A 27,302-nucleotide genomic window follows, 5' to 3' on the forward strand; every position below is an offset into this window, starting at 1 on the left:
TGGCGCCCCTCTTACCCATGGAGGACACATTCCAAGATCCCTGCAGGATGCCTGAAAACGAGGATGGTACCAAACCCTATATATTTTGTTTCTCCCATACGTACGTAGGTGTATCTTAGACCTCAGACACGGTAAGAGATGAATAGTCAATAATGAAGTAGAATAATTGTAACAATAGACTATAACAAAAGTCACGTGAATGTGCTCTCTCTCCGTCTCCCTCTTTCAAAATATCGGACTCTGCCGTACTCATCCTTCTTGTGATGGGGTGAGATGATAAAATGCCTACGTGATAGGACATAGGTGACTCGTGACCCTCTGGCATTCATCAGGAGGATCTGCTTGCTGCCAACAGCTGACCACAGGTAACTAAAACCACAGGAAGCAAAGCCATAGATAAGGGGGACTACTGTATACAGAAACACAAGGCAATGATTATTCCAGGTCAGGACAATGATTATTGGGCAGGGAGGGGTGGGGGGAGAGGTAAGAGAGACTGGGACCCTTGGCCCATCCAGGGGCTTGAGTGGGAACCGGCAAGGTGCTATTTCTTGGACTAAATGAAGGTAACGAGGATATTCACACTAGAGCAGTAGCTCTCGACCAGGGGACATGTGGCAGTGATGCCTGCAGACGTTTTCGATTGTCACAACTTGGGACAACGCTACTGGCGCCTAGTGGGTGGAGACCAGGGATGCCGCTTACTATCCCTCAATGCACAGGACGGCCCCCACAATGCAAAATTATTCGGTCACAAAATGTCAGTAGTGCTTGGATTGAGAAACACCTGCCTAAACTCATCGCGTTTAAAAAAGAAAAAATTAAAAAATTAAAAATTAAATAAAATAATAAAAAATAAAATAGGGATCCCTGGGTGGCGCAGCGGTTTAGCGCCTGCCTTTGGCCCAGGGCGCGATCCTGGAGACCCAGGATCGAATCCCACGTCGGGCTCCCGGTGCATGGAGCCTGCTTCTCCCTCTGCCTATGTATCTGCCTCTCTCTCTGTGTGTGTGTGTGTGACTATCATAAATAATAAAATAAATAAAATAAAATAAAATAAAATAATAAAATAATAAAATAAAATAAAATAAAATAAAATAAAATAAAATAAAATAAAATAAATAAAATAAAATAAAATAAGGGACACCCGGATAGCTGAGCGGCTGAGCGTCTGCCTTCAGCTCAGGGTGTGATACTGGAGACCCCAGATCAAGTCCTGTGTCGGGCTCCCTACATGGACCCTGGTTCTCTCTCTGCCTCTGCCTGTGTCTCTGCCTCTTTCTCTATGTCTTTCATTAATAAATAAATAAAATCTAAAAAAAAAAAAAAGCTATTAAAAATAAAAGGTTTCGGTCAAAAGAAAAGAACTGCTCCAAGGAAGGACTCCTTAGGATCAGCACTCAGCTCTCAGCCTCCGCCTGCGGCCACGACAAAAAAAATTAGGTTTTGGATGCTGGACCTTCTTCTCCCGGCAGATAAGAACCGCCAAACCACCCCCCTCCACCACCACCACCACCGAGCCCAACACCGCTCTTAGTCATGAACAATAAAAAAGCGTAAGGAACACAGACTCCAGATGGCAGATTAAAACCTTTATTAGATTTCAAACGAAAACTCCTACTGTAATACTTCTAACATGATACAGCCCCGTAAAAATAAAGATGAATCACAGACCATTTTAAAGGAAAGGTTTGACCACGTGACGTCACGACAAGTCACACTGCCTTGTAGCATCCTCACGCTGAGAGCAAGACCCAGAAATAGCAACCAGGGCCAAACAGCGGGGCAGCCCACAGGTCAAGTTCAGCACTGGCCCAGCCCGGGCTCCTCCAAGCCAGCATCACAAAACCATAAGCACATAATGACAAAAGGAGAAAGTGCCTTTGCAAAACACCAGTTCCAGCTGTCCCAGGAGGCAGGGCAGCTGGGATGACAGAGCCAGTGAGCAATAAGAAAGCTTCCCAGCTCTGGGAGGCCAGTGATCTTCTGCCATCGAAGTGAAGTCTTTAGTTCCACACCCCATGTGCATGTCCAGCTCGGGGGACATCCCAGGGTAGACTGGGAGCTCTGACTCTACATTTGCCTACACTGGCGGCTCTGAGCAGCATTCATTTGTAGGAGCTGTTCATCCATCGAACAGTCACTCGGCAACCAAGAGGCCACACAAAATGCAGCTACTCTACAAGTCAGGACAAGTTAAATTTTTAATCCCATCAACTGGAGATTGAGACGACCCATTAGGCTAAACAGTTAATTTTTCTTTAAACCCTAACGACTAGTGATTAAAACTCACTCAACTGGAGAGGCCCGTAGCAGAGTCACAAAAGGCACGTGGTTCAGAATCAAAACAGACCCTGGGCTAGATGCCAGGCCTAGCCCCACCCCTACTGCTTACCTGCATGACCTTGGGCAAGTCACTTTCCCTCCTGTGGCACTCTTGGTTTTTCATTGGCTGTTAAAACCAGCTGTAAAGCAAGGACAATGCCTAGAGTGCCGATGAAGATTAAGTCAGAGCATTCTCATCACTTAAACCGATTGAAAGTGAGTTGGCCCTTATGAGCTGCTTTCCTAATAGTGATTATCAAAAATAACAAATCAAGGAATCCCTGGGTGGCGCAGCGGTTTGGCGCCTGCCTTTGGCCCAGGGTGCGATCCTGGAGACCCAGGATCGAATCCCACGTCGGGCTCCTGGTGCATGGAGCCTGCTTCTCCCTCCGCCTGTGTCTCTGCCTCTCTGTGTGTGTGTGTGTGTGTGTGTGTGTGTGTGACTATCATAAATAAATAAATATTTTTAAAAAATAACAAATCAAAATTATATTCACAAATTCTTTTGAAAACAAGAATGTTACATAGCCAAAAGGTTGGAGGGCGGCCAAAGCCATGTTCGGGGTTTGAACTTATGGCCTTAAAAGCTTTAATTGTATTCAAAGAACATTATCAAATTCTTTACTCGTTCATTCATTCAATTCCCCAGTTTATTTCAAAAAGGATTTGGGTGTCTGGTGAGTCATCTAAACATTAAACACGGTGGTGGGGGGGGAGGCAAAAGCATGGCTCAAAATAATATAAAAATGAAAAAAATAAGATTCCTTTAAGTAACTAATAAATTGTGGAGAAAGAATTTTTTTCTAAAGATTTCATTTATTTATTAGACACACACACACACACACACAGAGACAGACAGACAGGCAGAGGGAGAAGCTGGCTCCATGCAGGGAGCCCAGCGTGGGACTTGATCCTGGGACTCCAGGATCATGGCCTGGGCTGAAGGCAGTGCTAAACCACTGAGCCACTGGGGCTGCCCTGGAGGAGGAATTGATAAATAAATCCAACATCTGCTTTCCTGGCGGGGGCGGGGGGGAGAGTAAAACTGGGAAATCTAAATAGATGTAAGGAAAATATACAAACAAGAGTATAGCAAGCATAACAGCATGCCATTAAATCCAAAAATCTCAACAAAATGATTGCTAGGAAAATACAGATCACAAGGGTGCCTGGGTGGCTCAATGGTTGAGCATCTGCCTTTGGCTCAGGCTGTGATCCCGGAGTCCTGGGATTGAGTCCCGCATTGGGCTCCCCACAGGGAGCCTCCTTCTCCCTCTGCCTATGTCTCTATGTCTCTCATGAATAAATAAATAAAATCTTAAAAAAAAAAAAAAAAAAGAAACTATAGATCACAAAAGCGGACTCAAAAAGATCTTACCAGAGGTTAAAAAAAAAAATTTAGCTGATTTCTCTAACACTCTAATATGAAAATTTTCAAAGGTTCTCAAAGAATTACTTTCCCAGAATGTTAGATAACACCATGTGATTTTTTCCAACAAATAACTGGTTATTCAAGTGAGTATTAGTCCTGATGCCATAATTCTAAAATATGTAAAATGGAAACTTGCCTACTTCGCATTATGTGGCTAGAATATCAGATAATAAAACCTAATGAAGAGATTGCAAAATCAAACAAACCAAAAGCTTAGCACAATTTCACTCATGAACAGAGATGGCAAAAATCCCCCCAAAATAATAAAAACTAACCAGAACAAGGCAAACCTAGCAAATCAAATTCAACATTATACTATGAGAATAATTCACCACAACCAAGTAGAGTTTACTGCAGGAAAGTAAGGATGATTTTATATGAGGATAACTGCTAACCATGGATGTCAGGTAATGCCACTGTTGAATATTTAATATTAGTCGTGAGGCCTGAGTTAATAGAATAAGATAGATTGATTTAAGATTTTGTTTATTTATTCATGAGAATACACAGAGAGGAGAGAGAGAGGCAGAGACACAGGCAGAGGGAGAAGCAGGCTCCATGCAGGGAGCCTGACGTGGGACTCGATCCCGGGACTCCAGGATCACGCCCTGGGCCAAAGGCGACGCTAAACCGCTGAGCCACCTCGGCTGCCCAATAGAATAAGACTTAAAACTAAATTGAGAAGCACAACATTTAGACAGGGTTAAAAAAAAATGACCAAAATTTGTAGAGGATAAAATTGCACACATTGAACAAAAAAAATTAAAACACAACTAATCAATTTCACTAAAGGATCTGGATTTGGGATAAATATGCCCATTCACAGTAGCAACACTGAACAAGAACTCTACATACAAGGGTGCCTAGGTGGCGCAGTCGGTTAAACATCCAACCCCTGATTTTGGCTCATGTCATGATCTCAGGGTTGTGAGATCAAGCCCCCCATCAGCTCCCAGCTCAGTGAGGAGTCTGCTGGAGATTCTCTCTCTGCACCTGCCCCTCCCCCAGCTCATGGGCGCACGTGCTCTCTCTCCCTCTCTCTCTCTCAAATAAATAAATAAATATTTACCAAAAAAAAAAAAAAAAAACCTACAATACAGGAATCATCATAGCAAGAAATATAGAGAATAAATATTTTTAAAAGAACAATGTAAAAAGATTTGAACAAATGGAGAAACTGATTACACCCCTGAAGGGAAAGGAAAAATATTAAAATACTAAGGTATACATTCTCAAACTGATTTACAGATCTAATACAATTTTTCGAATAAGAATTTCGATGGGTTTTACATATGCTGGAGGAGGTAGATTTGGAGATTCTTGGGTGCAATCAGAAAAATAAACACTTGGGATCCCTGGGTGGCGCAGCAGTTTAGTGCCTGCCTTTGGCCCAGGGCGTGATCCTCGAGACCCAGGATCGAATCCCACATCGGGCTCCCGGTGCATGGAGCCTGTTTCTCCCTCTGCCTATGTCTTTGCCTCTCTCTCTCTCTGTGACTATCATAAATAAAAAAATTAAAAAAATTTTAAAACAGAATTCTGTTTAAAAAAAAAAAAAGAAAGAAAAATAAACACTTTGAAAAAGTCCAATAGGAAATGCTAGATTTACCACTAATAAAACAGGTTCTAAATCTACGGTAATTATATCAGTATGATACTGGAGTAAGAATAGACACAGATGAAAAAATAATTTTTTAATTAAAAAAAAAAAAAAGGGACGCCTGGGTGGCTCAGTGGTTGAGCGTCTGCCTTTGGCTCAGGGCATGATCCCAGAGTCCTGGGATCGAGTCCCACATCAGGCTCCCTGCATGGAGCCTGCTTCTCCTCCTGCCTGTATCTCTGCCTCTCTGTGTGTGTGTCTCTCATGAATAAAAAAAAAAAAAAAAAAAAAGAATAGACACAGATGAATGAAACAGAACTGGTATCCCAGAAGCAGGCCACTGGTGTTTGGTTGAATTTAATAAATGATAAAGAAAACATCAAGAGTAATTTTGGGAAAGGAACCGATTATTCCATCATTGGAATTCAGGAAATTAAATAACTGCTCAGGAAAATCATTTTAGGTTCTCAGTTACACCACACACAGTCTTGGGTGTTTGATCAAGCTCTACATCCTGGCTAAAATGTCTCAAGAGTGCCACGGCATTTCCCGCCCTGGGGTTCTGTGGTAGATGGCAAAAACCACCACACATTCCTCCCATCCAACCAGGGGATGGAGTCTATGCTCCTTCCTGCCTCTAGCTTGCCCCAGCCACGTGACTTGCTTTGACCAGTAGGAAATTAGCACACATGAAGCAAACACAGACTTGGAAAACACTTGTGCTCTAGGGATTAATCTCTTGCTACTTTTGGAACCTCCAGACCATCATGTGATCCGAGTATAAGCCAGCCTACTGCAGGATGAGTGGCCACAGGGATGAAAACCAGTTGACAGCCCAGCACCAACCGCCGGCCATGTGACTGAGGCCATGCTAGATCATCCAGCCACCACCCATGCCACCAGCTGGTCCCAGACTCACAACTGAGCCGCCCGAGCCTGTGTCTGTGGTCAGCTGATGGGTCCAGCCCAGAAAACCTGCCCCACTCACCCCCAGAATCGTGAGCAAAAGAAATGACAGCTGTGTAAAGCCATTATGTTTCAGGGCGATCTGTTACACAGCAAAAGCTAGCTGATACACATTCCAAGAGAAGGCCCTATGTCCTCCCAATAAACCACCTGCCCTGCACCATAGTTTTAGTTGGTCTGACTAGATTCCCATTACCAGCAATTATGAGTTGACTGAGATGCTCAATGCTGAGCCAGAAAAACAAAATCAAACTGGCGTCCCCTCCCTCAGTGCCTTCCCCATCTGGAGGCTACTTCCTCTTTGCTACACCCGCTCTATTCTGCTTACACTGAAAAGCACTGTTCCCTGTTCCCCTGGGAGAAAAGAGAAGCCAGGAAGGAGCTGACGTATCCCCCATTCTTGATGACACTCTCATGCCCCACTCCACACACCTACCCCTTCCTTGTTCCTCTTCTCATTCATATATACCTAGAATAGCCCCTTTGTTATGTGTGCAACCTTCCCAAGTTTCTCCTTCCTCTCTTCTATAGGCTCTCAAGGAGGCACAAAGGTTGAAAAACAATTCAACGTTTTATTTCACAGTTAAGAGTGGGGAAAAAAATCAAAACCAAAAAAAGCAGAGGAATAAGATTTTTATTTTTATCAAAAGAGGGGATATCAGCTATAAGTTGTGAAAAAAAAATGATGAGAGTTGGGTCCTTTGCCATTCCCTCCTTTCAGAAGGGGAAACGGACTCGGAAAAGCCAGTCGACTTGTCCAAGGTCACACACAGAGATAGAATTCAAATCCAGGTCTATCTGACCTGAGAGCTATATCTAACCACAGAATGAAAAGCTCTAGAATGATGGAAGTGCTCTAGACCAACGCTGCCCAACAGAACGTTCTGGAATGATGGAAGTTAGAGTGACACTGCCCAACAGAACGTTCTGGAATGAGAATGCTCTAGAACAACGCTGGCCAACAGAACATCCTGGAATGATGGGAATGCTCTAGAACAACGCTGGCCAACAGAACATTCTGGAATGATGGAAATGCTCTACATCTGCAATGGCTGAACGTGGTGAGTGTAACCGAGGAATACATGTTTCATTTCATCTCATTTTAATGCAGTTAAGCTTTGCCCCATGTGACCAGAAGGGCTACCTTAGGGAGAGCCCAGCTCTGGAATTCACTACATTGGTTCTCCACTGCCACCAGAGGTGGGACCCTCAGCAGCTGAAGCCCACCCACCCATCCAGGGGAAGCAGCAATTATAAGACATTCAGAGGAGAACAGTGTGAGGCAAGCGGGGTTACCCCCAAACCTAAGAAAGCCTTCTAGAAATACTCTGTCCTCTAAAATAAAACAGCCTGCCATGCCATCGTACACTTATGCATTTAGCAAGAACAGATCCCTAAGAGCTGATCCCCACTGAGCATGCCTGGCTGGCTAAAGCCTTCTCAAGCAATCCTTCGCTAAGTCGGGAAAAACAGCAACGTGTCTTGTCTCTGTGCAGGCAATATTCACACTGTGGGTCAAGATGGGGTCATTGTCATTCTCTGGCTTCTGTAATTCAGAATTTTTTTAAAAGATTTTATTTATTCATGAGAGACATAGAGAGAGGCAGAGACGTAGGCAGAGGGAGAAGCAGGTTCCCTGTGGGGAGCTAGACACGGGACTCAATCCCAGGACCCCGGGATCACGACCTGAGCCAAAGGCAGGCGCTCAACCACTGAGCCACCCAGGTGCCCCTGCGATTCAGAATTTGTAACTTTTATGATCTGGGTCCACCTTAGCTCCCTGCCTCCCTCCTCCCAAGACCTCAAGGCCGGCCAGTGTGCCACTGTGCCCTTCCCTCTCTCATGTCCCCAGCTCCTATTTCTCATCCTGCAGATGCCCATGTTGCTATTTGCCACCCTCAACGTGAGAGACTTGTAAACTCCCCATGGCCAGAAGTCCCCAAATCAAGTCAAGCAGTGCACTGGACTTGTGTGGCTGTCTTTCAAAGGCATCCTTTCAAAACTGTGGAAAAAAAAAAAAAGTCTGTGAAGAATTATACCCTCCTCTAAACCACATGGGGCTTTTTTTTTTTTTTTTTTTTTTAAAGAGAGAAAGAGAGAGAGAGTGCAGGCAGGAGCACAGGGAGGGACAGAGAAAGAAAGAGAATTTTTTTTAAAAGATTTATTTATTTGAGAGAGAGAGAACATGAACAGGAGAGGCAGAGGGAGAAAGAATCTTAAGCAGGCTCCGTGCTGAGCATGGAGCCTGATGTGAGGCTCCATCCCAGAACCCTGAGATCACGACCTGAGCAAAAACCAAGAGTTAAATGCTTTTTTTTTTTTTTTTAAGATTTCATTTCTTTATTTGAGAGATAAAGAGAGCACATTAGCAGCAAGGGTGGGGGACAGAGGGACAAGTAGACTCCCCGCTGAGCAGGGAGCCCAATGCAGAGCTCGATCCCAGGACCCTGAGATCACGATCTGAGCCAAAGGTAGACGCTTAACCCACTGAGCCACCCAAGCACCCCGGGAGAGAGAGTCTTAAGCAGGCTCCATCCCACACCCCTGAGATCATGACCGGAGCCAAAATCAAGAGCCAGACACTAAACTGACTGAGCCACCCAGGTGCCCCCACATGGGCATCTTTAAGACAATTCAACTTTTTTTCTTCATCAAATTCATCCCCATGTGGGGAACACCTGGGTGGCTCAGCAGTTATGTTTCCCTTTAGCTCAGGTCATGATCCTGGGGTCCCAGGATGGAGTCCCACATTGGGCTCCCTGCAGGGAACCTGCTTCTCCCTCTGCCTATGTTTCTGCCACTCTCTCTGTGTCTCTCATGAATAAATAAAATCTTTAAAAAACCCAATTCGTCCCCATTTGGAACATCTCTCCTTTCTCAGATTTATCTGTTGTCTTCCCTCTGGCATGTGTTTCAAGGTCTTATCCACTCTGTCTTCCATAGAACCACGAGCCCTAAGATCAACTTCTTGGGGCTTTTTTTCCCCTTGCCCTTGTAAAAGTCCTTTGCAAATAACCTTCATACCTCGTTCACTCATAAAAATAATTTTCTTAGCAAAAGTTGCCTTCATAAAGAACACAAAGTTTCATCACCAAGTTCAGTCTGTCCCTTGTTTATTATACATTAAAAACAGAGAGACCAATGAATACCATTTTACTACAGAAAAGAATTTTCAGACTTTAAAAAAATATATAAATTATCAAAGAGCCACAGCCTTGCCCAAAGGGAAGGAGCAGCCATTAGGCCATACATTCACTTTATTTGGTTTTCTGAATCTGTGTCTTCTTTGATAATTATTTTTAAAAAGGGGGGGGAATCCCTGGGTGGCTCAGCGGTTTAGTGCCTACCTTTGGCCCAGGGTGTGATCCTGAAGTCCCGGGATCGAGACCCACATCAGGCTTCCTGCATGGAGACTGTTTCTCCCTCTGCCTGTGTCTCTGCCTCTCTCTCTGTCTCTCATGAATAAATAAATAAATAAAATATTTTTAAAAAAGAAATAAATGAATCTTGATTTAATCTGTTAGACAGAATTACTAATTGACCCAGCGATTCCACTCCCAGATATATACCCTCCAGGAGAATTGAAAATAAGTATTCAAACAAAAGCTTGTACACAAATGAATGTTTGCAGCAAAACCACTCACAAGAGCCAAAAGGTGGAAACACCTCAAATGTTCATCTGTTGGTAGATGGAGACACAAGACTGGCATATCCAGGCAATGGAATATTATTCAGCAAGAAAAGGAATGGGGTCCTGATATATGCTACAACGTGGGTGAACCACAAAACCACTAGCTTACTCCTAGTGAAAGAAGTAAGACATAGGGACACCGGGGTGGCACAGGGGTTGAGCATCTGCTTTTGGCTCAGGGCATGATCCCAGTCCAGGGATCGAGTCCCATATTGGGTTCCCCGCGGGGAGCCTGCTTCTCCCTCTGCCTATGTCTCTGCCTCTCTCTGTGTCTCTCATGAATAAATAAATAAAATCTTAAAAAAAAAAAAAAGAAAAGAAGAAGAAGACATAAAAAAGCCACATAGCACATGATTCCATTCATACTGAAACATCCAGAATAGGTGAGCCCACAGAGACAGAAAGCAGATTAGTGGGGGCTGGGGAAGGGATGGGGGGATACATCTAGAAGTGGAACTCATGGATCATTTAGTAATTCTTTCTAACAGATTGAAAACAGACTGTTAACAGACACAGCTCCTTTGTCCAATGATGAAAAGTATAAAGCGGTGATGGTCACACAGCACCGCGAATGTACCAAATGTCACTAACTGTAAATCTAACAGTTTTTAAAATGCACTAACGTGCATTTTACCATAATAAAAAAATTGTTCTTTAAAGAAGAGAAATCTTGAATGCTTCGGATCAAGCCTGTCTTGCTTTTCCGTATCTCCTGCTGTGAGAGCCAGCAGTTTTTTTGCAAAGGTGAAAACCTTTAACCTCCACACCACTAATAAGGTAGCTGTGGCAGGAATCCATTTGCCCAGGGACAAGCGTTGCAGGCGGTCAATAAGCAACACTGGGGCTGTGCACACTCTGTGCATACTCTGTGAATACTTGAAACCCGGTCCTTATCACATCTTCCAAGCATAACAGTTTCTTATAGGCAAGAACTTGGAAACACTCTAGAAAAAGCTCATCAAGGAGCCTCCCTCTCTAGACAGCAGCCAGCAAGCCTGGGGAGGTCATTCAAGACCCAAGACCCAACCTGATGAGACAAAAAAAAAAGAAGCAGCAAAGAAACTTCTCTAATAAAAAGCTCAAAGGACCCTCTACCCCAAACCCTCCAGGCACTTGACGACTGTGGGCTTTTATCTACCAGATGCCCCCCAGCGCCATTTGATCCACGCTTCATCCCATGCCTCTCTGTCCCGTGTCTGGGGCTTAAGGCTGGCTTGGGAGATCTTGGGTCACTTCCCAAACCCAGAATTGAAGGAAATTAGCCCAATGGCTGCCACTCATATGGCCCCACACATGACAAACAATGGGGCCCCAGAGGAAAGTAATTTTTTTTTGTATCCTATTTAACAGTATTTATCTCTAAGCCTGAGCTAGCACAGACACCCTCCAAGCCTGAGAGAGAAGAGAGAGAGGAAGAATGGGGGGCAGGAGAGGAGAGAGGGGATACAATTTTGAAACTCTTCACTGGGAAAGGGAATGTTCTATCAGGGACAGATGTGTGGATACAAGGACAACTGCATGGTGCTGGCTTCTGAGCCCCATATGACCTGAGGTCCCCGGGAACTCCCTGGGGACATTTCAGGTGTTCAGTCACAAAGAACAGATTTTAATCCTGACAAAGGGTCTGGTGACAAGGTGGGAAATAACTGGTCAATGAATTTCGTCAAGGAGGAGGGAATAAAAGAAAAACTTGTCAGACCAGTTACCAAGTTACCAGACGGCCACCTTTCCATAATTATGTATTTAACTCTACACCACCTTCTTCCAAAAGATTGGGCCAGGGCAGCCCAGGTGGCTCAGCGGTTTAGCACGGCCTTCAGCCCAGGACCTGATCCTGGAGACCCGGGATTGAGTCCCACGTCGGGCTCCCTGCATGGAGCCTGGTTCTCCCTCTTTCTCTCTGCCTGTGTCACTGCCTCTCTCTGTGTGTGCTTCTCATGAATAAATAAATAAAATCTTAAATAAAAAAAAAAAGATTGGGCCAATTTACTTCTCTATGCGATAAAATAGTTCATTGGAATCCCCTAAGCCCCCTCCAGGAAGCCGGGCACTCGTTCAAACTTGATCTGAATCTTCACTACTAAAGATTTCAATGCGGTCAACTGGTCTACCTTCCTTCAGTGTATGCTCCAGCCTCCCAAAACACTTTCTGCCTACCTAGCTTATAACTTTATAGTGACATCCTTGACTTCTTCCCCAACTCAGCAAGGACTCTGAGGTCCCAGCAACATGCCTGGTTTGGCACAGCTGTTTACTCACTATCAGTGAAACAGGCCGTCCTGAACACAGCCCCAATGTAACCTTCAAGACCTCTCCCTCGAGCCACAGGAAAACATCTGGCATCCAGAGCATGGGATGGTCTGAGCCTCTGCACAGCATGAGGCAGCCTCCTTAATCTTGCCCACAAAAGGCATCTATGTTTTTTGTCATTGCCATTCAACCCATCTGGAACACCCTTCCTCCTTTTTTTTTTTTTTTTTTTTTAAGATTTTATTTATTTATTCATGAGAGACACAGAGGGAGAAGCAGGCTCCCTGTGGGGAGCCCAATATGGGACTCAATCCTGGGACCCCAGGACCACAACCTGAGCTAAAAGCAGACGCTCAACCACACGGAGCCACCCAGGTGCCCAACACCCTTCCTTCTTACCCTCTTTCTAAGCATCACTTGCCAGTGGAACCAAACCACTCCAACCTTCCACAAATGCCAATGGTGACTTGTCATCAACCCTGGGGAGAACCGGGAGCACTTGCTCCTTCCTGCTATATAAAATCCAGTCATCCCCAAAGCCAGAAGTTCATTTTAAAAATTCCAGTCATCTCCATGATAAGGAAATTACAATGACCCTGGATTTTTTTTTTTTTTTCAGTTCGGTGCTTTTAATCCTCTCCTAGATTTTTAAAAAGACTGTCGACAAAACAAAAAGGAATATGGATCAAAAATTCAAATGGCCCATTATGCTACACAATCCACCATATTTTATTATTATCATTATCATTATCATTATTATTCAATGCCCATGTGCACAAGTTAGACTTTCCTGTTTTCTGCAGAGACTACAGTGACACAGCCACAAAGGAATTTAATTTATCAATATTCTGCAACGATATTATCTAGAGAACATCGTGATTTCCAGGTGCTCTGGCTCCAGACGTATCTAGAACCACCAATCCGATGACTCACTTGGAGGGGAACAGGAAAGGGGGCTGGGTGGCCTGCCTGCCTTGTGACGTCTCCTGCCAGCTGGGCTGCTTTGAGTGGGTAACTCACTCCTGCCTTTTGACTCCCCAACCAAAACAAGAACTCCTGATGTAAAGTAAGGTGAGGACAGCACCCCATGCCTCACAGTCCCCTCCCCTCAGTGCCAGCAAGGGGCAGGAATACCGTGTTGGCCGGATGCAAGGATGCTCCCAATTTCCAACGACAACAGCCTCTACCCCATCTTTATAAGGTATGTAGCCAAGAACAAAGGTGGGCACAATTTTTTCTGTAAAGAGCCATACAGTCTCCGTTGCAACTATTCATGGCACTAAAGTAGCCACAGGCATTATGTAAATGAATATAAGAGCGAGCCTGGCCATGTTCCAATGAACCTGTATTTTGGGACACTGAAATGTGAATTTCACAGCATTTTTCACCCTTCGTAAAATATTATCCTTTAGATTTCCACACACACATACACCCACACACAACTTTGTAAAATATAAAAAGCGTTCTTAGCTCATGGGCCACACATAAATCACTGATGGGTCAGATTTGGCCCACGGATCAGTTTGCTGACCTCCAGGCAAGGACACCAGACAAGGCTGAGGTCAAACCATTCCCCAGCAAAGTGTCCAGGAGTAAGTCTCTTACTTACCGCTCTAGCCTCAGTGTCCCCTTCTGTAAAATGGGAATCCCATCCTCTCGCAAGCTGGCTGTGGTGAGGATTCCATGAGGCAGCGATAGTCGAATGCCTACCGCTTAGCAGGTGCTCAATAAATATCAGCTGGGACTGAGCGGTCAAAGATACCATTGCTTATCTATATGACGGGTGCTGGGACACAGCAAGGAGAGCCACCGTCGCTGTCTTCAAGAAATCTTAGCCTGAGGGAGGAGGCAGCTAACTTAAGGCAGGATGAAAAAAGCTATAAGAAAAGGCAGCCAGGGACACCTGGGTGGCTCAGTGGTTGAGCCTTAGGCTCAGGGCCTAACCCCAGGGTCCTGGGATCGAGTCCTGAATCAGGCTCCCTGCAGGGAGCCTGCTTCTCCCTCTCCCTCTCCCTCTGGGTCTCTCACAAATAAATAAATTTGGAAGGGAGGGAGGGAGGGAGGAGCAGCCAGAATGTTGGCAGCGAAAATTCTAGGGGATTTCCCCCTCCCCTCTATTCCTTTGTCTTCTGTACTTCCCCAAATCTCCACCTTGGGTGCAGGAGAGCCTCATGGTGAAGAGCTCAAATTCTGAGCTTGAACGCCTGGGTTTCCAGTTGGAATCCCATCTGTACTGTTCACTAGCCACAAGATCGGGGGCAAGTGGCTTATCCTCTGGGGGCCTCCGTGGCCTCGTCTGTGAGAAGCAATTAGAGGAGGACTCAACGCAGTGTTACAAGCAAAGCACTTAGAGCAGTGCCTGCCACAAAATAAGTCGTTTGTGACCAAGAAGATTCTGATTATTAAAATGTCAAAGGCAAGGGCACCTGGGTGGTTCAGTGGTTGAGCATCTCCCTTTGGCTCAGGGCATGATCCCGGGGTCCCGGGATCGAGTCCTACATTGGGCTCCCCGCAGGGAACCTGCTTCTCCCTCTGCCTGTGTCTCTGCCTCTCTCTCTGTGTCTCTCATGAATAAATAATTTTTTTTAAAAGTCAAAGGCAGAATTAAATATTCTATATTTAATCTAAATAGGGCTCCCCAGTGTTCAGAGAACCTGAAACAAAGATGTATCAAACCCAGGGAGGAGAGACCTGCCTCCCTCCACTGTCTGCTCCTCCACTCCCGCCCATGTCATATGTGGCATCGCGGCCAGTTTCCTGGCACCCTGCATGTCCCAGCCTCACCCACTCCTCTGACTGGCAGCAAGCAGCTGGGGTGGCCTCCCAGAAAAAAAAATGCCAGTAGGTTTGGCTAGGGCAGCTGGTCAAGCAAGCTCTGTGGCTTCTGATGCCCCCAACAGCCCAGAGCTGGAGGTCTGGAGCATGTGAAGACACCAGGTGGGCAGAGGGGTCTTCCCCTTGGGCTGTTGGTCCAACACCCCTCGTGGGCAGGTCGTACAGGGCGCTCTCCTCTGCTTGCCCTAAGCCCCAAGTCAGAACTGGAGCCAACCCCTGGCAAGTATTCACCCAGCGGCTGGTCTGCTCAGAAGGGTAGAGGACCCATGGCGCCCCCCAGGAAGCTTCTAGAACACTCGCAGAGTGCCAGGTGCTGGGTTCAATGCACCCCCTGTACCACCTCACCTATTCCCAAACCACAACTCTGACAAGCAGGTCCCATAATTGTCCCCATCTTTTGGATCAGGAGACAGAGGCTTGACCTGGCTCATGACCAGTGAGGAGCAAAACAGGTCTCCAGGCAGTTCTGAAAAAGGGTTGGCGAGGCCAACCTTCGGGGTCTTAATGACACAGTGATTTGGGGGAAGGGAGATATTCTAAGGCCCAAAGGCAAATTTGGGGCTTCGACCCATGCTCCCACCCACAGAGAGCCCTCGCCTAGAACCCTCCCGGCAAGTGTGCCTTGTCACATAGTCCATGGCAATATTAGCCACCAGGGGAGCCTGGGTGGCGCAGGTGGTTAGGCATCCACCTTCGGCTCAGGTGGTGGTCCCAGGCTGCTGGGGTCGAGTCCTGCATCTCCACCCTGCCCATCCAAGGCCTGTCGCACTTGGCCTCCCCTGGAATCTGCGCCCCAAACCCGCGGGCAGGGTGATGGAGAAGAAGCACTTCAAACCCCACATCACAATGATATTTTTTCCCTTTCATTACCTTGGCCTTCCTTTAGCCTTGCTTTGTTTTCTCTGCTTAAAGCATCATTGAGAACAGGATGAAGAAGGGACACTGTGGAGAATGCATAAACCGGGTCCAGAGAACAATCTGACACCGTCATCCCAAGCACTGGCCCCGACCCTAAAAGCCTCCAGAGCCTGACAATCATGCAAGAAAAAGACAACGGCTCTCGACGTTCCGGGAAGCATTTGAGGGGGCTCTAGAGAACTAAACGAGTTGATGGATAGTTTTTCACTGGCCACGGGGCTGTCTCCTGAGAGGGGGGAGCATCCTCAAAAGGCTCATTTTGGTCTGTTTTGTGTTCGAGTCTCACCGGACATTAGATAAGCCTTCAAAGGCCAGGGCAGCAAGGAAGCATAAGCATTTAAAAAGCCAGAGATGGGATCCCTGGGTGGCGCAGCGGTTTGGCGCCTGTCTTTGGCCCAGGGCGCGGTCCTGGAGACCCGGGATCGAATCCCACATCGGGCTCCCTGTGCATGGAGCCTGCTTCTCCCTCTGCCTGTGCCTCTGCCTCTCTCTCTCTGTGACTATCATAAATAAATAAAAAAAAATTAAAAAAAATAAAATAAAATAAAAAGCCAGAGATGGGGGCACCTGGGTGGTTCAGTGGTTGATCATCTGCCTTCGGCTCAGGTGGTGATCTCAGGGTCCTGGGATCGAGTCCCGCATCGGGCTCTTCAAAGGGAGCCTGCTTCTCTCTCTGCCTGTGTCTCTGCCTCTCTCTGTGTGTCTCTCATGAATAAATAAATATCAAAATAAATAAATAATAAAAAGCCAGAGACATACACCCACGTTTGCAGCAACCTTACTCACAGTAGCTAAAATGTGGAAGCCCATCTATGGATGATGATAAATAAATGTGGTCCAACCACACAATGGAAGATCATTGAGCCTGAAAAATGAAGTTCAATGCACACACACAACGTGGATGAACCTGGAAGACATACTCAGTGAAATAAGCCAATGGCAGGAGTCCAGACACTATGGGATTCCACTTCTTTGAGTCCCGAGAGGAGTCCCATCCATACAGACAGGAAGTAGAAGGTGGGAGCCAGGGTAGGGGAGGGAGTGGAAAGTCAGTGTTTCATGGGGACAGAGTCTCCATGTGGGGAGATGAGAACGTCTGGAGATGGATGGTGCGGATGCTTGCACGACAGTGTGAGTATATTTAATGTCACTAAATTGTGCACCTAAAAATATTTAGGATGGGCCCACACCAGGCTGGCTGAGATGATAGTGCATGCGCGTGACACTTGATCTCGGGTTTGTGAGTTTGAGGCCCGCATTGGGTAGAGAGCTTACTTTAAAAAAAAATCATAAGAAATAAAAATCCCAAATCTTTAAAAAAGAATAAGAAGAAAACTTAAAATGGTGAATTTTATATTATTTGCATTTTACCGCAATAAAAGGAATTAAGGGGAAAAAGAAAAGGCCAGGGGCACGGGTTCCAAGAACAATCATTTCAACATCTGTTACTAGGAGAGGACGATGCTTCGCCGAGGGGTCCTCAGCTCTGATCACGCACCCGGAGCAGCTGACAGCAAGGCCAGATGCCAGGAGCCACGTACCTCAGCAGGTGGTCACAGCAATATGTGCAGAGCCACACCCTCCCCCATGACAAAGCCCCCAGTGCAGAAAAAAACAAGGCTGTTCTCAAAAGCAAGAGATTAGGAAAAGAAAAAAAAAAAGCAAAAAAAAAAAAAAAACAACAAAAAAACAAAAAAAACAAAACTGCTCACATCAGGGACATTTCTGCAGATAATACCATTCTGGATATTTTGACGAAAATGTGTACAGAAATAAATCCACAGAGGAATGTCTTAAATTATATCTCAAGACACAAGAGCCCGGAGCATTTCAAACAAGAGACCTAAATTTGGAGACCTCAGCATTGGAATAATAAAAGCATGTTCCCTATTTCCCTGGTGCCCCAACTACAAGTGGCTCAGCCATTTCTAAACCGAGGGGACAGCCTTCCCCCTCCCCCAACCCTTGCCTTTTTTGTGTCTCGGCCTTGGCCCGAACCCCAGCTGTCTTTTATTAGCTGTGTGGCCTTAGGGAAGTTAAGGAACCCCTCTGGTCTCTAAAATGAGGATAACAGTGCTCCCCTTGCAGCCGTGTGCCCTTGTGACATAGATCCTGAACATCCCCTTCTCCCCTCACCATCGTGAATGCCAACCCCCCCCCCAAATCCATGGCTCCCAGTTCATCCACCCGTACCTGCTGCCCACCCACGCATCAGAAGCTTGCCTGTTCTACAAAATTCCAAACCCACAAGTAGTCACTCGACTTCTCTGAGACTTTGCCCCAACTTTGTGATTTCGACTCTCTCTGTCCCTGACCTGCCAACGTCTCCAAGATTGCTCCACAGTATAATAATCATCGTACCCTCCTCCATCCTCAGACAACGAGGCTCTCTTTCCCTTCCCCGCCCAACCTTTCAGAAGAGGTGTGGCTTTCACTCTCACCTTCTGTTACCCCACAACCCAACACCTGGGCCTCAGAGGGGCTCCTCCCCAAGGCTCAGATGGCTTCTCACTGACAATTCTGTGGATTGTACTCAGGACTCACCTTCTGTGGCTTCCCAATAGCTTTGGGCTCAGGGGAGAAGACCCTCCTTTGTCCCTTCCCTTGTATCTTTAGTGATACAACCATTAAGCACCCCCACTCACTTTCTCCCACCTCGGTCTCATGTTCACTAACTCTTCCCAGGGAATTTCATGATGTATGAAAGAGTCAAAACAATAAAAAAGTAACGGGTGTGTGTTTGGAACATGTCTCCCTGGTTATGAAAACATTATAAAAGTACACTGATTAGAACAGGAGCAGCCTTGGTGCAGGGAACATATTTATGGACATCCAGAAAGAGACCCCAAATCAAAGACAAAGCAATAAATTTCTGCAATAAACAGCAGTGAGACCCCAGCAAATTATTTTGGGGGAAAGGGACATCCTTTTGAATCATGCACATAGATCCCAAAATCCCAGATGAATTTTTTCTTAATGATAATTAAAATTAAAATAGGAAATTTGGAAAAAAGAGAAAAAAAACATTCATTTTACAGATGGAAAAGGACTTTCTAAACATAAAGTAACATGAGAGGCACGCAGAGATCCAGCTCCAGACTCCATAAACATTTGAAGCTTCTCTGGCAACTGACATCCAGAGCGTTTTCACCACTGAACAAAAATGTCTGAAAATACAATTGGCAGAGGGTCAATGGCTTTCATCTATGAAAACCACGCATTGACTAGGATTTCGAAAACCACTAACCTACTAAAAGATAACTGGACAAAGCATATGAACAGGAAGAGAAAACCCAAATGATAAACATGTTTTAAAAGGCTCAACCCCAATAGCAATCAAAGAAATGCAAATACAAACAATGACAACACCTCGGCCCCTCCCTCCAATAAATTATGAAAGAGGTTTCAAACAACACTCAGAGCCGGCCAAGGTGTTCCCTGTCGGCCAATGCTAGGAGGAGCGCCCGTCAACACGACATTTCCGCAAAGTCATTTGGCAACTGGCATCCAGAGCCTCTGGCCCAGAAATTTCACTTCTGGAGGAGCAAGGCCTAAAGAAACAACTGCTCGATAAAGCTCTGATCCCAAAATGTTCATCCTTCTCTTGAGAACTGGAAATCACCTCACTGTCCAAAGACGGGGAGAGGTAAGTAAATAAATAAAGACACGAGACAACCACTAGAAGGAAGTAGCCCCACTAATGGTAGAGTAAGGACCGTGGCTGTGCTTCCTTCCTTGACCCACTTCTTTTCCCAGACATCTACCCTGAGCGATCTTACTTCTATAATCAGAGAAGAAATAAACTTTTTCTTTCCCCCCCACAACGAAGTCCGCACGCATCCACCTCCACCCGCCTTCTCAAGCAAGAGGAACATTCCACTGCCCGGCCCAGGAGTTGACAAAACCTGGCCCCCAGCTTGGCTTGTAAATAAAGTTTTATTGAAATGTAGCCATGCCCACGTGTCTATGTGCCACGCAGACCACTTTCCTGCCACAAGGGCGGCGCTGAGGAGTCGTTATGGGAGACCAAGCAGCCTGCAAAGTCAGAAGTGCTTCATATCAGAGGCCCCTCCACCCCTCCCGCAGAAAAAGGGTGCCACCCCCTGGCCCCACGAAGGCCTCCAGCTTCTCTCTAACCAACAAGGCATGAGAGGCGACTCAGAGCCCTGCACCCCCCGCATACCTTTCTGGCAGTGGCTGTGTGTCCAACACCGCTCGACAAACTGCCCATTGATGACAGTGGCAGGGCAGTTGGTCTTGCCCTTGGCAGTGCCTGGACAGATGTCCCCACACTCCTCGTTGTCGTCTTTGTTCAGCACAATATAATTATCCTCCACAGAATCCAGGATGCGGGACCAGTCGATGGTGGCCAGGTAGCAGAGCTCATTGTTCTTCTCGATGCGGACGGAGCCCCGGGTGATGTTCATCAAGCTGTAGAGGCCAAGCTCCTTCAGGTGGACCATCTCGAAGATGACCAGCGCGTAGTTGAAGAAGAGGCGCGAGCCCCGGATGACCGTGAGGTTGGGGAACAGGTCCTTCAGGCTCTCCAGCCCATAGACCCGGAAGAGCAGCAAGTAATCAGTGATCATGATGAGTTTGGGGAAACTGAGGTCTCGGAAATCCTCGGGCCTCGTTTTGAACATTAACAGTATCTGCAAATGTCCTTCAATGACCGAGCAGTTGGCCAGCTCATGCAGCCTCGTTAGGTTGTTCCGGATATCCATGCCAGGACACACTGGAAGGAAAAACAAGCAGAAAGCAAGACAGGTGAGCAAACATGCCACGGATGGGTTAGAAGAAGTAGTGGCAGGGCCAGCTTCGCAGGTGTGCAACCTGAGTCGCGAGACCCACTCAGAAGGGCCCTGCCTGGGGCTCGGGGCTCTTCCATCTATCTTGAAATCCTTAATCATTTTTGAGCAAGGGGCCCCATGTTTCCATTCCACACCGGGGCCCCACAAACACCATAGCGAGCCCCGATGCGTGGTTTTCTCTAGAGGGTCTGTCCCTAAGTCACCACTTGCAGAAGGCAAAGCACGTAAGTCCTTTGGAGGTACTGTTAGCGGCCTTAGAGCCACCCCGTCGAATATGACGTGGTGGAGACACTAGGACTACGTGGGATTGAGTAACACAGCAGGTGCAGAAGGGGCAGGGGAGCCGACCCCGGCGAGTCAACTTCGGAGAACTTCAAGAGATGATTTTATGGGCCCTGGGGGGCTCAGTGGTTGGCTCAGGTCATGATCCCAGGGTCCTGGGATCAAGTCCCACATCGGGCTCCCCGCAGGGAGCCTGCTTCTCCCTCTGCCTCCTGTGTCTCTGCCTGTCTGTGTGTCTCTAAGTAAATAAAATCTTTTAAATAAATAAATAAAATACTTAAACACACACACTATTAAGAGGGGAGCCTGGGTGGCTCAGTGGTTGAGTGTCCACCTCTGACTCAGGTCATGATCCCGGGGTCCTGGCATCAAGTTCCACATCGGGCTCCCCACGGGGAGCCTGCTTCTCCCTCTGCCTGTCTCTGCCTCTCTCCATCTCTCATGAATAAATAAATAAAATTAAAAAAAAAAGGAGATGATTTTATGAGGATAAAGCTGCCCGTGTCAAAATGGGGCAAGGGTAGTTGAATTTGTTTTGTCAATTCTCCTCCCTCAAGGACTCTTCTTCCCAACCTGCCCTCCTCCCAGGCACAGGGTCACAGCCTCGTTCCCTGTCACCTGGGTGTGGCAAGAGCTTCGCAGGGCGTCTACTCTACCCTGCACAAACACCCTACACGCCCATCTCCCAAAGACAGTCCTTCCCAGACTCCAGCACCTTCTCTGGCTCCCCATCACCCTGCATGTCTCCCCCCAGCCTTCGGGGATTCCCCCCCCCACTCACTCCCCTGCACCAACTGAACAGGCTGCCCACCACTCTCACAACTCCAAGGCTCCGTGTCCTCCCTCGGAGCATGACCTATGAGAAGCAGTGAGCGGGGTAACACAGGCATTCGAGCAGTGCCCAGCACATAGTAGGTGCTCAATTAATGCCAGCTATCTTGCTGTTGTTTATGTCTCCCAAATGTATCACAATCATCTCAGGGCTCTATGCCTTTACTTCCCCAGCTGAGATAGTAAATACGTTCACCTTTGGGGGTCACACGGTCCGTGCAGAAACTACTCCACTCTGCCACTGGGGCTCAAAAGCAGCCAGAGACAGTATGTGAATGAGTGGGTGTGGGTGTGTCCCAATAAAACTTTATTTACAAAAACGGGTGGTGACCCTTGCCCTGACCCAATGCTGCCCAACAGAACTTTCAGCACTGACGCAAATGTTCTGTATCTGTCTTGTCCACTATAGAGGCCACCAGCCATTTGTGGCTCTCAGGCATTTCAAATGTGGCCCATAAGACTGAGGAACTGAATATTTAACTTCACTTTAGTTAATTTAAGTGGAACTAGACACATGTCACCGGTGCCTACCGTATTGGACAGGGTGGCCCTAGCTCTCTGTTGGCTCTCAAAGCCCTTTATGCCTTAGCTCCCAGCCCATCATCCTTCGAAATCCAGTTCAGGGGCCCCTGGTGGCTCAGTGGTTGAGCATCTGCCTTCAGCTCAAGTCGTGATCCTGAGGTCCTGGGATCAAGTCCCACATTGGGCTCCCTGCAGGGAGCCTGCTTCTCCCTCTGCCTATGTCTCTGCCTCTCTCTCTGTCTCTCAGGAATAAATAAATAAAATCTTAAAAAAAAAAAAAAAGATCCAACTCAAATGCCACCTCCTCCAGACACCCTTCTCTGATTTCCTTTCACCCATATACCTACTGGAAGCTTTCCCTTCTCCTTGTGCCCTTAAACTTGAGTTAACATTCATCATAATCAAACTCCTGAGGCCACTTCTCCTTGCCAACATACACACACACACACACACACACACACACACACACTAAAATTGGTCCAGGAGCAAAAAACACCTGCCTGCCATCCTCCCCAGGCCACGGCAAAACCAGATATGAATGTTCATTTAAGTATTGGACACCAGGGAAATGCAAATCCAAGCCACAATGAGATACCACTTCACTCCCACTAGGGTGGCTAAAATCAGAGATGGACAATAACAAGTGTTGTCAAGGATGCAGAGCAACTGGAACCCTCCTACATTACCAGTAAGAATATAAAATGATGCAGCTGCCATGGAAAACAGTCTGGTGATTCTTCAAACCATTAAGCAAAGAGTTACCACATGACCCAGCAATTCCACTCTTGGATAAATACTCAAGAGAAATGAAAACACAACCACACAGAAACTTGTACAGGCATACCTCGAAGATAGTGTAGGTTTGGTTCAAGGCTACCGCAGTAAAGCAAATATCTCCATAAAATGCATCAAATGAATTTATTGGCTTCCCAGTGCATATAAAAGTTACATTCAGGGCACGTGGGTGACTCAGTTGGTTAAGCATCTGACTCTTGATTTCGATTCGGATCACGATCTCAGGGTCGTAAGATCAAGCCCCTCATCAGGGGCTTGTGCTCTACACTTGTGCTGGCTGTAGAGCCTGCTTAAGATTCTCTCTCTCTCCCTCTCCCTCTGCCCCTCCCTCCCCCATCCTCTCTCGAAAAAAAAGTTATATTCACAGTATACTATGTAAAAAAAGTTTAGTAAGCATGCAATAGCATTATCACTAAAAAAAAAAAAATGTACTCCCCTTCATTAAAAAATGGTGTATTGCCAAAAAAAAAAAAAATGCTAATGATCCTCTGAGCTTTCAGTGAGTCATCATCACTGATCTCTGATCACCAAACAGAATAGAAAAAAGTCTGAAATATTATGAGAATTACCAAATGTGACACAGAGACACAAAGTGAGCAAATGCTTTGGAAAAATGACACAGAGAGACTTGCTCGACAAAGGCTTGCCACACACCTTCAACTTGTAAAAAATCACAGTATCTGCGAAGCACGATCAAGTGGAGTGCAATAAAACGATGTGTGCCTGCCTGTATACAAATGGCCACTGGCGCAGTATCCACTAACAGGCAAAAAGGAGAAACAGCCCAATGTCCATCAACCAATGAATGGATAAACAAGCTGTGGCATCGCCATACGATGCACTATGGCTCAACCCCAAGAGGGAACGAAGTTCTGATATGTGTGACCTGGATGGAGTCTGAAAGCATGATGCTCAGTGAACAAACCCAGTCCCAAAAGACCACATGCACCATGATTCCATTTACATCAAACATCCAGAACAGGCAACTCTACAGAGACAGAAGTAGATTCGTGGTTCCCAGGGGCTGGAGAGGAGGGATTCAGGAGGGACAGCTAACGAAGACGGGGTTTCTCTTTGGAGTGATGAAAATGTGCCAACATTGGCTGGGGCGATGGCTGCACAGCTCAGCAAATGGAGTAAGAGCCAAGCGAATCGTAAACTGTAAATAGGTGAATTGTATGGGATTGAATCACAGCTCCATAAAGTCGTTATAAAAAATTAAATGACGGCAATAGTAGGGAACAATAAAGAGTTGCTTTTTTAAAAATCTCCCATGAATCTAACTCAACTCATTAAAGCTGTGTGTGTCCCTATTAGTCCAAACAATAGAGCAATTTACTGTTGGGACAGAAGATATCCCGAGGATGTTAGAAATGGTGCCAGAAATAAAATGTAGGGCCTTCTGCTGGCTTTTAATGCCTCTGGGGCGGGGGGGAAACCGAGGAATGCTTCAGGTTCTTGATGAGTGGTACACGTGGCTGATCACCCCCTCTACACGCTGGGAGATAAGGACAACAGGGAGCAGGGCGTGCAGGGGAGCCAGCGACAGCCAATACAGTAGTCCCCTGTGATCCCCAGGGTCCGTTACCCGCGGTTGACTGCGGTCAGAAAATATTAAATGGAAAATCCCTGAAATAAACAATTCATCAGTTTTTGAATTGCCCACCATTCTGAGTAGCGTGATGAAATCTCACGCCATCCTGTTTCGCCCGGTGTGTGAATCATCCCTTTGTCCGACCCATCCACGCTGGGTGTGCTACACACCCGTTAGTCACATAACGTAGGTATGTGTGTATAGAAAATAAGTAAAGCATATGTGGGGCTCAGTACTATCGTGGTTTCACACATCCACAGGCAGCGGGGTGGGGGGGAGTCCTGTGGATAAGGGGGGGCTACTGTGTTTTCTGAGCATTTACTATGTAAAGTAGCTGGCCTCCTCTCTGGCTCCCTGAATTCTAAAAATAATCCCCAGAGGAGGTGCATTTTCACACCCATTTGTGTGACAAGCAAATCGCGACTCACACACGCTGAGCTTTCAGTGGTGGCACTAGGTTCGCAGCCCTGCGATTACCTGCCGAGTCTATGCTGTAGCTATGTTCCAGTTTTACCATCTTTGTTCTTTCAAAAACACGCCTAAGGAAGAAGCGGGTGCATGTGACATAAATCAGGAAACAGTGAAACAGTTTTCATGCAGTGACAACACAGAGAAAGCCTGTTAAAGATCGTTTCCCCTGTCCACTCCCTCAGCAAATATCTGAGGAGGATCGGCTCTGTGCCCAACATTGTTCCAGGTATGGAAGTGCCATCGGGAATAGGACAGATCCGGATTCCTAGATCTCTCGGACTAGTTAGTCACTATCAACGACCTAAGTCAACTTAAAATATAACCAAGAGGAAGCCTTCAAGGAGAGCTTCACGGGCCAGAAGAGATCATAGAAACGAGCTATTTGATTTGGTCTGGATCAAGGAAGGAGGGCTTCCTGGAGGAGGTGGTTACTAGGACTAACATCTACACAAACGGTGCATTAAGAATTATTCGGTTTGGGATCCCTGGGTGGCGCAGCGGTTTAGCGCCTGCCTTTGGCCCAGGGCGCGATCCTGGAGACCCGGGATCGAATCCCACGTCGGGCTCCCGGTGCATGGAGCCTGCTTCTCCCTCTGCCTGTGTCTCTGCTTCTCTCTCTGTGTGTGTGACTATCATACATTAATAATTTTTTTTTTAATTTAAAAATTTAAAAAAAGAATTATTCGGTTCTGGGGACGTCTGGGTGGCTCAGAGGTTGAGCATCTGCCTTTGGCTCAGGTTGTGATCCTGGGGTCCTGGGATCGAGTCCTACATCAAGCTCCCTACAGGGAGCCTGCTTCTCCCTCTGCCTGTGTCTCTGCCTCTCTCTCTCTGTCTCTCAAGAACAAATAAATAAAATCTTTAAAAAAGAGAGAGAGAGATGAAATTAAGTATATTTTAATTAATGCAATGCATCCAAGAATGTCACTTCAACATTAAAAAATTATTAATGAGGGATCCCTGGGTGGCTCAGCGGTTTAGCACCGCCTTCAGCCCAGAGCGTGGTCCTGGAGTCCCGGGATCAAGTCCCACATCGGGCTCCCTGCATGGAGCCTGCTTCTCCCTCTGCCTGTGTCTCTGTCTCTGTCTCTCTGCATTTCTCATGAATAAATAATTAAAATTTTTAAAATAAATTTAAAAATAATTAATTATTAGTGAGGTACTTTTCACAGTAAGCTTTCAAAATGCCATGCAGTATGTCTCAACTCAGATGCTAAATCTGCAGCAGAAACACTAGACCCGTATATATAGATTTCCTACAACGATCATTGAGAACGTAGGCGCATTTCCCCAACTTGTTCCAAATGTACTAAAGGGTTTTCCAACAACAGAATCAAATATTGACTTTTTTTAAATATTTAAATGAACTAAAGGAAAATAAAAGTAAAGATTCAGGCACCCTGGCCACAGCCTCAAGAGCCTCGCGTAGACAATGGCCACCATCTCCCTGAGAGCGACACGTTCTTTTGGACAACACTGGTCTAGAACTTCCTGCCGGGCCTGAGAAATCTGAGGATTTTCCAGAAGAGAAGACGTAACATGAAGGCCATCTTGGAAAGTGTCCCTTCTCCCTGGTTGTCTCTCCACCATGAAAGCAGGCAAGACGTGCAGAGGGGCAGGGAAAGAAGTATCTAGAAGGTTCTGAGTGCTTTCCAATGCTGAGAGTTTTACACATTCCGTGTCCAATCGTGAATGCACTCGGTCCTTAGTCTCCACATTCTTCAAATGCTCCCTGGTGATCTATCCTGGGGCCACACACTCTTCTCTGCATTCTTGCCAGTCTTAGCACCCCGAAATTCAGGAGTCCTACGCCAACGAGCCTTGGGTTAGGTGTCCGGCCACCACCCATATGAGTTCTGGGCCGTGCTAGAAACCCACCAGACCTGGCTTCCTACCCCAGCACCTGCCAGCTGTGTAATCCTGAGCCACCTCTTCAATCTCTGCCTCAGTTTCCTCACTGGGAACGATGGCAGCACGTG

The 27,302-nt window shown here is 46.5% G+C and overlaps 1 protein-coding gene across 2 annotated transcripts in view; it reads right to left on the reverse strand.

Moving 5' to 3' along the window:
- INSR (insulin receptor) overlaps positions 1–27,302 on the reverse strand; it is a 135,228-nt gene that overhangs the window by 97,923 nt on the left and 10,003 nt on the right. For both annotated transcript variants that reach the window (XM_077860064.1, XM_077860063.1), the window contains exon 2: positions 20,201–20,752. In XM_077860064.1, coding sequence (XP_077716190.1) covers positions 20,201–20,741 — 541 coding nt within the window. In that variant the 5' untranslated portion in view covers positions 20,742–20,752. The remainder of the gene's footprint in view (positions 1–20,200; positions 20,753–27,302) is intronic.

Source organism: Canis aureus, chromosome 19 (genome assembly GCF_053574225.1).
Source record: "Canis aureus isolate CA01 chromosome 19, VMU_Caureus_v.1.0, whole genome shotgun sequence".
Classification (NCBI taxonomy): domain Eukaryota; kingdom Metazoa; phylum Chordata; class Mammalia; order Carnivora; family Canidae; genus Canis; species Canis aureus.